The 15,302-nt window shown below is 43.2% G+C and overlaps 2 protein-coding genes across 11 annotated transcripts in view; one reads left to right on the top strand and one right to left on the bottom strand.

The window, feature by feature from the left end:
• TCERG1 (transcription elongation regulator 1) overlaps positions 1–6,715 on the bottom strand; it is a 52,577-nt gene extending 45,862 nt beyond the window's left edge. For 6 of the 8 annotated variants that reach the window (XR_008630670.1, XM_055141735.1, XM_055141736.1 and 3 more), the window contains exon 1: positions 6,372–6,458. Coding sequence is in view for 5 of the 8 variants with exons in the window: in XM_055141735.1 (XP_054997710.1) it covers positions 6,372–6,430 (59 nt within the window). In the remaining 3 variants the exon portion in view is untranslated. Of the gene's footprint in view, positions 1–5,552; positions 5,667–6,371; positions 6,459–6,582 lie in introns of those variants that run through there. The other 2 variants (XM_055141737.1, XM_055141739.1) reach the window with 2 other exon arrangements.
• LOC101557829 (FUN14 domain-containing protein 1-like) lies at positions 5,576–14,921 on the top strand. 3 transcript variants are annotated; one of them, XM_055141744.1, is made up of 2 exons: positions 5,576–5,589; positions 13,436–14,921. In XM_055141744.1, the coding sequence occupies exon 2, from the start codon at positions 13,462–13,464 to the stop codon at positions 13,924–13,926; it is 465 nt and encodes a 154-aa protein (XP_054997719.1). In that variant the 5' UTR covers positions 5,576–5,589; positions 13,436–13,461; the 3' UTR covers positions 13,927–14,921. The 3 variants fall into 3 exon arrangements, with proteins under 3 accessions (XP_054997719.1, XP_054997718.1, XP_054997720.1); XM_055141743.1 differs by lacking the exon at positions 5,576–5,589 and adding an exon at positions 5,763–5,937; XM_055141745.1 differs by lacking the exon at positions 5,576–5,589 and adding an exon at positions 6,606–6,707.
• Positions 14,922–15,302: the final 381 nt, after the last annotated feature.

Genomic DNA, 15,302 nt, shown 5'->3' with positions numbered 1-15,302 from the left:
GACAATGACAATGACTTGGCCCCAATTACCACTGGGAGTGACACCTACCATCCTACTCCCAACAAACTGGGAGCAGACCCTGAGCCCTTCCAGTTAAGACCCTCCCCAATTTATTATTTAATCTAAAGCTTTAAATTAATAAACTGAAAATTTATCTCTATACTGCACTTGTCCCCACCCTTCAATCTCTAACATCTTCCGCTACTTTTCTGCCACTTTTTACTTTTTATATTAGCTTTAGATAAGAAGTTTAACAGTAGTGGTAAAGTTTGTGACTCTGATGTAATTACCACAATTTACCAATATCAAACTGTCCAAGAACCTCAACCAGTCTTCATGCCCCCCTTTCTAAGCCCTTTCCCCCAACAACTCCCCCCTCCACACTTTTTGTAATTGTAGTTTTGTAAACTAAGGCCAAGGCCTGTCATCCTTCGACACTGTACCCTTCCTTACTCTGTTCCCTACAATACAATAAATGAGTGAGATCATTCTGCATGAGTCTTTCTCCCTCTAATTTATTTCACTTAACATGGTACCATCTAGCTCCATTCAAGTTGCAGGGAACTGCATAACTGCATTTTTAACAGCTGCACAGTATTCTATTGTGTATATATACTACAACTTCTTTACCCATTCACCTGTCACCAGGCATTTGGTTGCTTTTATGTGCCAGGCACAGTACTAAGCACTGCAATGAACATATGTGTACATTATCTTTTTTAAAAAAAATTATTGAATCATCGTGAAATAGTTACAAGCTTTCATGTTTGGGTTACAATCTCACAATGATCAAACACCCATCCCTCCACGAGTGCACATTCCCTACCACCGATATCCCCGGTATACACCCCTCACACTCTCTCCCTGCCTCCATGGCAGACAATATTCCCCATACTCTCTCTACTTTTGGGCATTATGGCTTGCAACACAGACACTGAGAGGTCATCATGTTTGGTCCAGTATCTACTTTCGGCACACACCTCCCATCCCAACTGATTCCTCCAGCATCATTTTCTTAGTGATCCCTTCTCGATTCCATCTGCCTTCTCCCCTCCACTCATGAAGCAGTCTTCCAGCTATGGGACAATCCTCCTGGCCCTTGCACCTACTGTCCTTGGGGTACATTATCTTTTTGAATTAATGTTTGTGTGTCTGGGACATAAATGCCAAGAAGTAGAATCACTGAGTTATATGAGAGCTCTATACTTATTTGTTTAAAAAAGAATCTCCATACTGTTTTCCATAGGAACTGAGCAAGACAACTATGGAGTGTCAGCAGTGAATGAAGCTAAACACCCTCCTTTACTTTCTCCTGAGCATTAAAATAGGTAAATAAAGTAACAATTTGACATATTAACTCATCTCCTCTCAGTGGCTTTCTAAAAAGGTCTCTTCTCTTAAAATTGGCTACTATGTATCCAACAGCACTGGTCAAAGCTTTTAAAAATATGTTTATCATAACAACCCCAAGAGATACTATTACCAACCTCATTTTTCCAGATAAAGACATTAAGGCACACAAAAAGCAAATTTACCAAGGCAAAGAACCACAGTTCAGGGATACAGACAGGGCTCAAATACAGTATAACAGATTCTACATGTTACATGATGCAGACAATGGAGAGTCCTGCTCACCCCAACAGAAGGATTAAGAGATATCTGCTGAACCAATGAAAAATAAGGTATGCGGACTCATAAAAATTGATAAAATTCCTCATAGGTACTGTCCACCTATCACAGTATTCCTAAAAGCTACTATGTCTTCATAATATATAAAGCTTATGTTTCTGTGTCCAGTAGAGTAACAACTGTGTTCCTGTAAAGTTACAGACAAACACTAAGTCTATAAAAATACACTAGATCTATGATGCCAAGTGTAATTTGCCAAACCTGAAAAAGATCTTACACTTGAAGTTATAATGTATTTGAGTTAAAGAGACTGTTTTTTAAAAAGAGGTGGGATGGCGGGCTACTTTGAATCAGAATATGAAGATTTTCAAACTGTGTGCATTTAGTTGCTAAGGACACGGCCACTCTTACTGAAGGAATGTCTGACTGTAAGGCAGAAAGAGTTAACCACCACTCAAAGAGATCAGCTCCTGTCTTGAGTTAGTAATATGCCTTAACTTTACATTTCCAGGGTCTGCCTATCCCTTTCAAAAATACTGCAGAATTTCTCTCTAGAGAACTTCTTACTTTCTAGTTCTAACTGGTGTTAAGTGTTAACAGACTCAAAGAGCACCAAAAGTCAAATCAGGGCTTTCTGCCTTTTGTCCTCAGACTAGTTACATAACCCCAGAGCCTGAATTTTCTCAAATATAAATGAGCAGTAGAACAGAAAAAAAGCCTATCTCACATTTCTAATCACCCAGAAAATTCCTGCTAAATATCTGAGACCACCTAGTACACAGTAACCACTTAGCTCACTGCTCTTGCTCCCACCACAAAATCCCAACATTTGACCTATAAAACTTATTTTGTTACCAACTTCCGCAGCTGGCTTTTAAAGTCTGCCACTGAAATGGTGACAAATTTCCCATATTTCCATCAAGAATCGAAAACTGACATTTTTGGTATCAGATATATGTGTACTACATATTGATATATGCTGCCTCATCACAAGAAACTTAGCAAAACCCGCAGCAAGAATTAAATGAGCTAATGAAGTACTTGGAACAGCGCCTGGCACAGAAGTGCTATTATTATGGTTGCTGTAACATTAGCATAGCAATAGTATTGAAAGTGTTGTATCATCCCTATTAATAACGATAGCAATTATTATTACTATAATTATTATCAGACCACATATACCTGGCCCTGTTGACCTCTCTACAGAGGCAAGATTCAAATTCATTATTCTGAAGTTTCCAAACTTGAAGTCTGTGGCTGCCTGCCACATTCTTCACCAAATCTTTACATTATTGGCTCCATCAATGGGCTTAGTCAGCCTCAACTCAAATGTCATCGCAAACTCATTGGTTCCCACACCCCACCTCTCCCAGACCCTCTCTGACTCATTACCCTATTTGAAAAATGCTGAAGAAATCTTTCACTTTTTTACACCTTGTTTTATAGTTCCCCACTAATATATATTTTCCCCCTTCATATAGTGCTGCATGCCAGTACACTGGATGGCAGCAGCTCAAATATTATGACTTTAATGATAGTGAACACTGGTAACTTCTATACACAAGGTACAATTATATGTAAACCCATTTATTACTTTTTTGGTTTGTTTTGGGCCGTATCCAGCGATGCTCAGGGTTTACTCCTGGCAATGCTGGAGGGAGCATATGTGATGCCAGGGACTGAACCAGGGTTGGCCATGTGCAACTGTACTACCAACTGTACTGTATCACTGGCCCTGTGCTATCTTTTATTATTGATTCATTTGACCTTTTTTCAGTTTGGGGGCCACACTCAGTGGCCAGAGGCTATCCAGGGATTGAACTTGGGTCTCCCACATGCAAGGCGTGTGTTCAGTCTGCTGAGCTAACTCTCCAGGCCAGTGCTATTTTAGTCCTTACAACCCAACAAAGACTGGCACTACTTTTCCAATGATACTGAAAAATTGATACTTTTAGGCTGCTACTCAGTGTTAGCACCAGTGCACTCTTATTCCCATTTTACAGGAGGAAACCATGACTTGCCAATTACCTTGTCACAAGGCAAAGTATTAATAAGTCAAAATGAGGTCCTGGATAAAAAAATAAAAGTCTATAAAAATGACTCTAAAAGTTATCAAAATGAAGCTTAACCATAAAGGAATGGGTGGTGTACTGAATCCCTAAATAAATTTTTCTCTATTATAGGTTATTTTTATTTCTATCACTTGCAGGCTTTTTGAAACACAAGCACTTAGTATGGTAGCGCGAACAGTGACCGTACACCAAAGCATAAACATTAATGCTTGTAAAATCACATTATCTCAATAATATCAATCATGTAACTGTGGGGGAAAAAAGGAAAGCAAAAGTCTACTTGTATGAACGGGAAACTTTTTTCTAAAAAAAAAAAAAAAACAAAACAAGAGAACAATCTATTTTGTTAGTACTCAAGTACTCCATCCAGGTATGCAACTTAGTTCAAAGTTGAAGACTAATAGGAGAGGCAAAAATGTGAGGGTGCTGGGGACAGAAAGAGTAGAACAGGTAGGAGTACTTGAGTGCTTGCCATGCACAAGGCCTACCTGGGTTCAATCTCCAGAGCCCTATCTCATCTTGAGGGCCCCACAGGGAGTGATCCCTGAGCACAGAGCCAGGAGTAAGTCCTGAGCACTGCCGGTATGGCTCCCAAATCAAGAAATAAAATGCGATGAAGCTACTGATATATGGGAAGCAAGTTACAGAGTAAATGGAGAGTGCAGGAATCTAAGTTTTAACCCAGATCTTGTCAACTATAAGGGCGTTTGTAGCAGTCACTTCACACTTTGAGGCTTCCTCATTTGACATGGTTTAGATTTTAGAGCAATCTTAATTTGCATGGAAGGCTCCTTGCAAACAAAGGTTTCAGTTGACTCAAGCTCTACTGCCAGCTCCCAGGGGCTGTCACACGGCATACATTCAACAAATGTGAGTCTCATAAGTGAACCACCTCTGTCCCCAATATTCACTAAGCATTTTATTTACCAGACACTGTACCATGAAATATACGTCTCGATTTCCTCCAAAGGGATCACTATGTTTTCAGCCAATTCCAGAGTCATGCTAAACAGGTATGTACCATACGCTCCAGAAGCCGACCTCCAAACCAAACTATAAAGTACTTGCAACAGAACACCGAATTTAAAGAGCTAGTCAACTCAGTTTTGCATCCATGTCTAGGCCTTCTATTAACGGAAGAAACAACTCTCTCCCGTGCAAAACAAAATTCCCAAATAAATTCGAGATCATTAAATAATCTCTTCTTGAGATCAGAATCTCAAGCGGGCCTTTTTGTCACTAGTACATGCATACCGATCACCCTTGAAGTGGATTCAAGAAGTTGAGCTTCTGCTCTGAAATAAGTATTTTACTTATGCCCTATGTCAGGATTTGGGGGTGTGTGACAATTTTAGACTCCAGGGGCCGCGGTGCCGGTACAGCGGTGCCTCCACGCTGCAGAGCGGGTTCGATTCCCGGCACCCCCTCTGGTCCCCCAAGCACCGCCAGCACTGGTCCCAGAGTGCAGGGCCAGCAGGAAGCCCTGAGCAGCGCCGGGTGTGGCCCAAAATCGAAAACAACGAATGAGACCGGCTTAAGCCGACATCTCCCCCCCCCCACCCATTCCCCACCGGTGCCCCCTGTCTCCCCCTCCCCCCAAAAAAACAACCCCAACCTGAGTGGCAGTACTCACTGATCCTTCCATTCATCTTGAGCCCTAGGCAATAAGGAGGGTCCCCATACCCTCCCGGCCCCCTCTGCCTCTTCAAACACGAACAACAGAACCATTCAGAGCGGGGAGTGAGGCTCCAAAAATGACACGAGGCGGGGAGGACTATCAACTAGACATTACACGGCTCCATCCTCAAACACCGCTGGGAAAAAGTTCCCCCCACCCACCCCCCGCCCCACCTCTGACGTTATCGAGTCTCCAGCGCGAATTCCATAGGTACGGAGAGAGCCGCGGGCGCGGCAGGAAAGGTCACCGCACTCTTTTGGGCAAGGGCGGGGGGGGGGGGGCCAAGCCGAGCCCGCGGGCCGCTGCTGCGGGGTCACATCCCGCCGCCGCGGCCCTCCCGCAACCTCCTGGGAGGGCGAGAGGCTCAGTCTCCTCACCCGAGAGCTGGGCGCGCAGCGCGGCCCACCGGGGGCGGTGGGGGGCGGCCCGGCGGCCGGCCGCGAGCGGGCGCCCCGACCCCCCGAGGCGCGGATGGAACGGCGGCGGCGGCTATTGTTGTCAGTCAGCGCCGGGAGCCGGGGGCAGGAGAGGATGCGCGGCCCCGGGAGCCGAGGCGAGGCGAGCCCTCGGGAGAGGCCGGGAGAGGCGGGCGGGCGCGGGGGGCGCGGGCGCGGCGGGCGGCGGCGGCGGGCCGGGGGCCGCGCGGCGGAGGCCGGCCGAGGCGGACGGGCACGCGGCTCCGGCAGGGGCGCCCTCCCCGGGCCCGAGCGCCCGGCGCCGCCTGCGGCTCCGGGGGCCGCGCAGGAAGCGCGGGGAGCGCCCCGAGGACGCGCGGGAGGCCGCGGCCTAAGCCCGGCCGGGCTCCCATTCAAGCCGCCTTCCCCTTCCCCCTGCCCCAGCCCCATGCGGTCCCCGGCCCCGAGCCGCCGCGGACCGCTCGGCGCCCCCCACCCCCACGCCCGCCACCCCCACCCCCCGGGTCTAGGCGCGGCAGGCCGAGCGCCCCCGGGACGCCGGCGAGCCGAGAGGGGAAGAAGGGCAGCGCCCCTTACCTGAGCTCCCCCGGGTTGAAGCGCTCACCTTCCCCCCCGTCCCCGCCACGCTCCGCCATTACAGAAGGCCGCGTTCACCCACCCGCCGACTGGGAATACTCGATTGGTCAGGCTGGTCGTCAATCCCGTGCGAGGGAGGCGGGAGTAGCAGCGGGCTATAAGGGGATTGGCCCACATTTCTATCAATCCTCCAGCTCGGGGTGGTACCTACCTTGCTACTGGTCCAGGGGCCCGCCGACTTTGAAAGCGGTTTGGAGACCGCCGGTGGATTGGCCGCTCAGAGGCTTTATGGGAAATGGGACTTGAGTAACGAGGAACCGCCGGCGCCCACTCTAGGTAGGCTGAGCTAGGTCCTCCTACTTACTGCCGGGCCTGGCGGAGCCACGTGTCTGTCGCCTTCCTGGAAAGCCAATTGTGGAGCCATGTTGGCCACAAACTGGCTATATTGGCTTAGGCTAAGACTATTTCCACGGCGAGAGCCAATCAAATCACGGCCTGGGATGCCTTTAAGCCAATCGGAGTGCCGTGGAAACAAGCAATTGCCCAGCTCCTCCGAGAGGACCCTCCTAAGGCCCCACCCGGTTAGATGCCAGAGTTTGAGTAGATTATTATTAACTACACGATCCCTCCTAGATTGTATTAGTTTGCTGCATACTGATGGGATTATTAGTTGCTGTATTAAGATCAATTGGGTGAAGCAAGACGGCAGTATTTTTTTTTAAAGCGTCTCTCCTTCCAACTCAAAATATTCTTGTCTGATATTAGTGAAGCTGGCCCAAAGAAGTGAATTAAAAGCCAGAAAACTTGTCTGGGCAGGGATGGTTAAAAATGCCGAGAATGCCCTTTTTATCTTGTCCTAAAGGATAACAGGGTAGAAACCTTAATCGGAAATCTTTATTTACAGTTACATCAGAGTGTGCCTCAGGGGACCAGCCCATGAGTGAATTTACTGATTACCCTGGTGCCCACCAGTCTGCAAACCACCCTTCCTAAAAAAAAAAAAAAATTGCAATTTTTTTTTAAAGAAAAAATGTTTGGACCATAGAGATGGCTCCAAGGGCTGAATATGAGTTGTGTGCAGGAGACTCGGGTCCAAGCCATGTACAGCTGGAAGTGATCCTGGAGCGCAGAGGTGGGAGTAGCCTCTAAGCACCGTCAAGCTTATCCCCCATCGCCAAAAAAAAAAAAAAAATTAGATGCTGGTTTTTCAAAGGCTCAATGAAAATAAACGTGATCATAATGGAGCACGAAATATGAAAATATAAACAAAATTACTTTTGCCAACCATACTTACCAGCGCTGTTCTAGGTACTTTAGATTTGTTATCTTTCAGACGTCATATAAATGCTAAAAAAGGTGCTTACTATGAATAAACCCGTTGTTGAAATCCAGGCCACACCCGGTGGTGCTCGGGGGCTATTTCTGTTCTGTGCTCAGGAGTGACCCCTGGTGGTGTTGGGGAATAGTGCGAGGAAGGTGGAGTTTGGGAAGGGGGATTCTAACCCTAGTTAGCCACATGCAAAGCCAGCACCTTACCTCCAGTACTATCTCTAGACCCCAGAATTACAGGTATTTTGTACTCAATACTTGGTAAAACATACGGAAATGATCTCGGAAGCTGTGTCTAGGGTGAATCATTTTTTTGAATCAGAAGAAATAATGAGACTCAATACATTGTTTAAGAGACAAAGTGAATTCTTTAACCAAGCTTGGTAACATTTTTATCAATATTTAAATATTGATGGCCATACAGAACAGAAAAGCAAATGCTATGCAAATGCTATACTGAGCCTATAGCAACAATTGAATTATAACCTAATACATCAAAGTGAGATGAAGCAAGTATTAGAGTTTAAAGAATGAAGTTACCCTTCAGAAGTGACTCTTGAGAAGTGATTCCAATGGGAAACTGCACTTTTTTTTTAGATTGCTAACATTTTTAAGCACCACTTGTGTAGGTACTTTGCATAAACTATTTTCTTAAACAGTTCTAAACACAGACATATTGTCTCCATTTTAGAGCTGGGAAAATAGTCTCAGAGACTCTATGATAAGCAAGATGACATTAACAGAGTTGATAAGATTTGAAGCCAGGATTCAGGTACAGGTTCTCACACTAAAGTCGGTGGGAAACTGGTAAATCAGTCTTCCTACTAGAAAGACAGTATGTGTCATCTCTTCCTCTTTTCAACGTAAATACTTTTAAAAGTTTCTCCTCTAATTTTCCTCACGAATTCCTGATTGATAGGAAAGTGTTCAGTACTTGAAGTGAGTTCAAGAAGGGTGGGCATGAGACACATGCCTGTTTGGGCGTGCATTCAGTGATTGAGAACCGCCTCCCCAGGCCAGCCAACAGTGACGGGTGAGGAGAGGGGGGTGAGGAATGGGGCCACAGGCTGTTTGGTGATCATTGACCATTTACTTTCTCCTTCAACATAGTTATATAGAAGTCCTGAAGGGTGGAGGTACACATAGGTGGGGTTGAACATTGCCATAACAATAAACAGATGTAAAGCCCCTTCAGAAGACGTTCTAGACTAACTCAGGGACAAAAATCTCATCTGGGAGTTCAGCACTCTAGATTACTAGAAGATCCACTCAAGGGTGGGATCCCATCTAAGGGCATATTGCTTTCTCCTTTCCTTAGCTAGTAATCCATTTAAGCAATCATAGTAAATTTACTTCTTACTAATATTTCTAGTCATTTTGTATGAACACAGTATCACTTGTATCACTTGTAGTCCCGTTGATCTTCAATTTGCTCGAGCAGGCGCCAGTAACATCTCCATTTGTCTCTGTCTCGAGCTAGTGTAGCCCAATGATACCTGCTCGCTCCAGGAACAGAAAAAGCCTCAAATCGTTCACTCAGAGATTTGACGAAGAAATCTGACCATCTAGTTGGTGGGCAGTCACGAGGTCTTCTGACGTCCCATGGAATCCAGTCTGTAACAGCTCTAGTCCAACGTCATCTCTGAATCACATTACATGACCGGCCCATCTGATTTTTGATGCCTTGGCAAACAAGACAGCACCCCTGATTTTTGACCGTTGACAGAGGTCAGAACTCCGGATTCCTTCTCTCACTTGAGTGAGACATGATATTCCCACCATATCATGTCTTTCGATTCCTTTCAGGAATCGAATCGAAATGAACACAATAAGAGATATATTAAGTTTAAGGTTAGGCCTTTCCTAGGGACATCTCACTATATATCCCAGACTACAGTCCTCAGGTCAGCTTAGTCTTTCCTAACCCCAGCACAGACCTTATTCAGTTACTTCTTTTTGGGTCATGACAGAGTTTGTTCCATGACTGTGTTCTTAACATTATTCTTCTTATATCACTTAGCAATGCTAGGGTAACTTACAGCTTGTCCTGGTTACATCTGATCCCTCGCCAGGACCCTCCTTTTGGGGGTGTTAAGAAGTAAGAGCAACTGAGGCTTAAGTAAATGTGATGGATGCCCAGGAGTAAATATTATTTGGAGTCATTTAACTCCCATGTTAATTACAAAAGTATGGCATCAACTGTCTTCCTGTGTCTATACAAATAGGACATTACTAAACCATGCAAAGGACATAAAGGCAAGAGAAAAGTAATATAGGATTATTGGTGCCTGATGGAATTGGGTGTGCCTAAGAAGTACTTAGGTGGGAGTAACTCAGTAAACCTAAGCTCCCTGCAGGAGGAGCAAGGATAAACCAATGTTACCCAAAAAGTATATAAATCTAGTACTCTCTATTATGCAGCTATTATGCAGCTTACTGCTTACTGGAAATAAGAAATGGAGATGGAGCACTCAGAAATGGGGCGTATTGGTCAGTATAGCTACTGACCACCTCACCTACCGCAGTATGGTGGTAAATGAGACTGGGATTCTAGCCCTGGCTCTCCTAACTATTAGCTCTAACGTTCAGAGCTAGTCACTTGACTTACTATAGTTTCAGCTTCTCTATTTGGTAAGTAAAGAGTTGCTATAATAAAGGTAACATATTGTTTGAGTTCCTCCTAGGATGTCAAGTATATTCTATAAGTCTCATTTAATAACTTCTAAAAATAATTTTCTATCTGTTAAACACTATTTTAGATACTCTAAATATATTCATAGAGTTGAATGTTTATAAATGCTCTGTCATGTAAACACCACTATTATTTCTAGTTTATACATAACGAGGCACAGAAAGGTTATGAAATGTGCTTGAGTCATACAGCTAGTGAACAGCAAAACCAGAATACAAATCTAGGCAGTCAGATGACAAGAGTCCACATTCACAGTGATCACTCCCAACCAGTAAACAGAATATGAAGTCTTTTCAGATTCCCACTGTCCTATCTACACATCTCAGGGCAGTGGTCATCACTTTTCCAGGTGACATCTCGATTACATTGGACTGTCAGTCACTCCATTGTTCTGTGATCTAATTACCAAGCTTAGAAAAAAAAAGTTCTCACTTCTTTCCTCTAATCTTTGCCTCCCTAGGTAAGAGAAACTCAAGAATCATTGTTTTATTTTCAACCATTATGTAGAGTAGCAGCCTTTGCCTAGCATAAATGGGGCTAAAAGCTGGGCATAAATGAAGGCACACGTAAATATACTGAGTCCAAAGATGTGTTCTTAATAATAAGACATGCATATAGGATAGCAGAAGACAGAGCATTTCTATACTATAGTATACAGTTCCCATTGATAGAAATCAAATTCTCTACTCAATGCAGAAATCTGCTCTAGTCAAAACATTTTAGGATTGCAAGAAAACAGATTCCTACTACTATAATCAATAGATAAAAAGGAACAGTTTCAGATTTTCACTGGGACTAGAAAGTTAAAAGGACCTAAGAGGTTCCCTGCCTTTTCTTTTCCTTCTCATGGCCCACATAGCTTCTCCCTCAATTATATTTGGCCATTTGCACTTTATCAGCTCTTTGTTCTTTCTGAAACCCACTTCTCCCCTCTCATGCCTTTGCCTGGCAAATAAATTTACTATTTTTTATCTCTAGAAAAAAGCAGGTAGTAAAAGAAAGTGGTGGTTCTCAGGACTTATTTCTGGTCACTTCTTCAAGCTCCCGAGACCAGATCGGGTATTAGGGATCAAACTCAGGCTGTGAGCGCAAGGCTAGTGCCCTACCCACTGTACTATCTCACGGAATCAGGGATAGGTGATTTCTCCCCTACCACTGTTCTTCCAGGAGTCTGCAGACATGCCCATGAACTGCCTCTAGCACCATATAAACTTATTAATCGGCCTTCATCCAGAGACTCACAAATAAATCTCAGAAGAGATCAACAAACTGTAGAGATTCCTCCAGACCCCAGAGTCACCATCCAGTTATAAAGTTAAATTCAGCTATATGACCTTATTTAAAATTTTAGATTCCTGGAGTACACAACATCTCATACCTTATACCACTGACATTCCAGGAATAACACATCACATTTGATGGAGTGTAAAGTAGAAGGCAACCAACATCGATTAAAAAATATTAGCACAGGGGCTGGAGCAACAGCACAGTGGGTAGGGCGTTTGCCTTAGCATAAGCGGATCTCGGTTCAATTCCCAGCATCCCATATGGTCCCCCGAACACCACCAGGAGCTAATTCCTGAGCGCATGAGCCAGGAGTAACCCCTGTGCATCGCTGTGACCCAAATAGCAAAAAAAAATTAGCACACAAGGCTTAATCTGTAACAACATGTTAGTAATCTCTTACGCAAGTGTGTAATGACTCCAGGGTGAGATACAACAATCTTCACACTCACTTTCTTCTAAGGGAAACTTTTTTGATCAAATTTAGCAAATTATTCATAAAAAGCAATACAAAATAAATCGTTTAGGGTCTGCTATTGGGGCAGTCTTGGGTGCTGTTTGGGAAAACTCAAAATAATGACAATGCGAAGGTATAATGTTGGTGGGAGTGGTGTTGGAAATTTGAATGTGATAAATTATTGTGAACAACTTAAAAAAATATAAGCATCCTCATAAATCAAATTAAGATAACAAAGTAGCAAGTAAGGCCTTTTATTGTAAAGCTGACACTGATAGTTTCTGTAATTATTATTGTGATGATGATAATTTTCGCATCATACCTGGCTGTGCACAGAGCTTACTCCTGGCTGTGAGCCCAAAGGTCACTCCCATGCGATGCTGGGGATCAAATCTGAGTGATCTGCATACAAGGTAAATGCCTTACCTGAGGTACTTATCTTGCTGGCCCACTATGTGCAATTCTTAAAATATGAAAACCCTGATAAATCTACTTATGACCCTAAAAAGAGTGAAAGAGGATAAGTTCTTCTGGTTCTATACCCTAGAAGAAAGGGGCCCCTCTGGAGAAGGACTTCTCCACATAGGTTAAATCGAGGCACTAACTCAAAAGATGCCAGGCTATGAATACACTTAGGTTACCAGCAGACATTTGCTTAAAACATGGCTGCTAATAAATGCAGAGGAAACCAAAAAATCACCATTAGCACACCACAGTGTTCACTGCTACAGGCAAGATTCTTAAGGGATGGGTAAAATTATTTAGTGAAGGGGCTGGGACCCCCCTGAAGGCCCCCCAGGAACCACCAGATGTGGCCTTGGTGTTCCCTGGCACTGTGCAGGGGCTGAGCAAAAAGCATTGTCAGGCCCTACCACTGAACTACTGGCCCAGTTGGCTGGATATCACAGGGTCTGGTCTCGGGGGCCCATGAACACCTTTTGGTATCTGTTGTCAAAGCATGCAGTGAGCACCATTTGGGAATCTCACAATCCCACACCAGAAAGAAAGAATAAACATCTAAATATCTCAGTAGGCCCAAAACATCTCCATCTAAAAGTTCTTAAGATAATGTTGCGGGTTTTTTAGCATGCAAATTTGCTTTTGTCTTTAATAAGTGGTACAATTGTTTATATATACCAACAAACTGTTTGGAAAGAAATTACTTATTATCAGAAAATGTTTATATCTATCAATCTGGGGGTCTGGTGAAAATTTCTCTGGTGAATAAGTTGCAAGTGAAACATGTTAAGAAGCCTTGTGCTAGCCAATGCTTACAGGTAACTTTTCCATATAAAATTTCAGCATGAGAGCTGGCCTCCGGTGGTCTCATGGCAACCCGGAAGTCCCCTCCCCAAGAACATGAAAGTGATGATGAATCTTACGAAGTGTTGGATTCAGCTGAGCATACAAGAGGACATGACTGGTGGAATCGATTGTTGGGTCACAGTTCCAGACCTGCAGTAGAAAAACACTCTGTAGCCTCCCAGATTGTCATTGGTGGAGTGACTGGCTGGTGTACGGGATTTTTGTTTCAGAAAGTTGGAAAACTTGCAGCAACTGCTGTAGCTGGTGGCTTTCTTCTCCTTCAGATTGCCAATTATAGTGGCTATGTTCAGGTTGACTGGAAAAGAGTTGAAAAAGATGTAAAAGCAAAGCGACAGGTTAAGAAACGAACAAATAAAGCAGCACCTAAAATCAACAATAGAATTGAAGAAGCAACAGAATTTATCAAACAGAACACCGTGATCGCCAGTGGATTTGTGGGAGGCTTTTTGCTAGGCCTTGCATCTTAAGGACATGAGTGTGCTTAAGATGAAGTGAAGGGGACTGCAGTGAACTTAAGTGAAGTCACTGTGAGAAGAGAAATAGTGGTGACAAAGGATCTCAACATCGTGTGCTTTCTGCAGGGAGACGAGAAACAACTAGCTGGACAGTATCAAGCTCACAACTTAGCACTTTCTCATCAGAAGCTTGGCAAACTGTAGTATCTGCTATAAAATAATCTGTATGATTTGTGTACAGTAGTATTCCTGGGCAAAACATGGCTTTCGTTAGTTTTTTTAAATATGCATTTGTTTAGAAATTAGCCCAGAGAATATCATCATTGAATAGATATGGAGAGAAAAAAAAATCGGTTGGATATATTCCTCAGTGAACTATTATCCATGTTTCATTTAAATAAGATGTTTTTCATTGTCTTACAGTATATTGGCAATATTTAAAAACTTGTATTATAGCTTCAACATTAGGGCTGACTTTTTTTAAAGTTACTTAAACTAAAATATGAATGCCCTTTTGTGGAAGAATTTAGAAATCATAGAATCGTTACCAGTATTTAAGTTGTCTGTTCTTGCTACTCTTTCTTTAACAATATCAAAGAAGACTCTTACTTGATTTTTTAATGCAAAATTATAAAAGTATTTCAGCCTTCCCCTGAGTTTGATGCCCAGCACTGTGAAAGAAAAAAAGCCAAATATATAAGCTATTTTTAATCAATTTATTTATCCTATTGTACAGAAGTAATTATTTTGAAGGTTCATATTGTTAGGTCACTGACTCAAATTGTTAACTGAGTGAACTTCCTTTCTTCTTAAAATCCTAATTATTATGTTGACCCCTTTTCAGAAAGGTAATGTCATGTGACTTACTAAGTATATTACAACCTTTAAAATTTGAAAAACAATTGCTTTCTGTATAATTATGAAACTGTAACTTACAGAGAATTTTCTCCTTGATGTAATCCATAACTTCTTAAATTGTGGATTGCATCCCTGTATTGGGTCACAGAACTGAATGTGGTAGTGGTGGTGGTGGTGAGGTTCATAAAAACTATTAAAATTTGTTTTAAAATAAATTTCTTTATGATTTTTATCATTAAATGTTTGCTTTATATACTTCTTTTAAATTTTTCAGTATGAAATTAGATGTTCCTGTTCATTTTACCTGGGTTTAAAAGTAGTGATTAAATATCCCTTTTAGTGCTGGAGCGATAGTACAGAAAGTAAGGAGGTGCTTGCCTTGCACGAGGCTCCAGGTTAGACCCTCAGCATCCTATATGGTCCCCCAAGCACCACAGGAATAATTCCTGAGTGCAGAGCCAGGAGTGACCCCTGAGCATCACTGGGTGTGACCCAAAAAACATTAACAACAACAAAAAAATGCCCCTTAT

Source organism: Sorex araneus, chromosome 6, assembly GCF_027595985.1.
Source record: "Sorex araneus isolate mSorAra2 chromosome 6, mSorAra2.pri, whole genome shotgun sequence".
NCBI classification, from domain to species: domain Eukaryota; kingdom Metazoa; phylum Chordata; class Mammalia; order Eulipotyphla; family Soricidae; genus Sorex; species Sorex araneus.
This window is presented reverse-complemented; position numbering and strand designations above follow the sequence as displayed.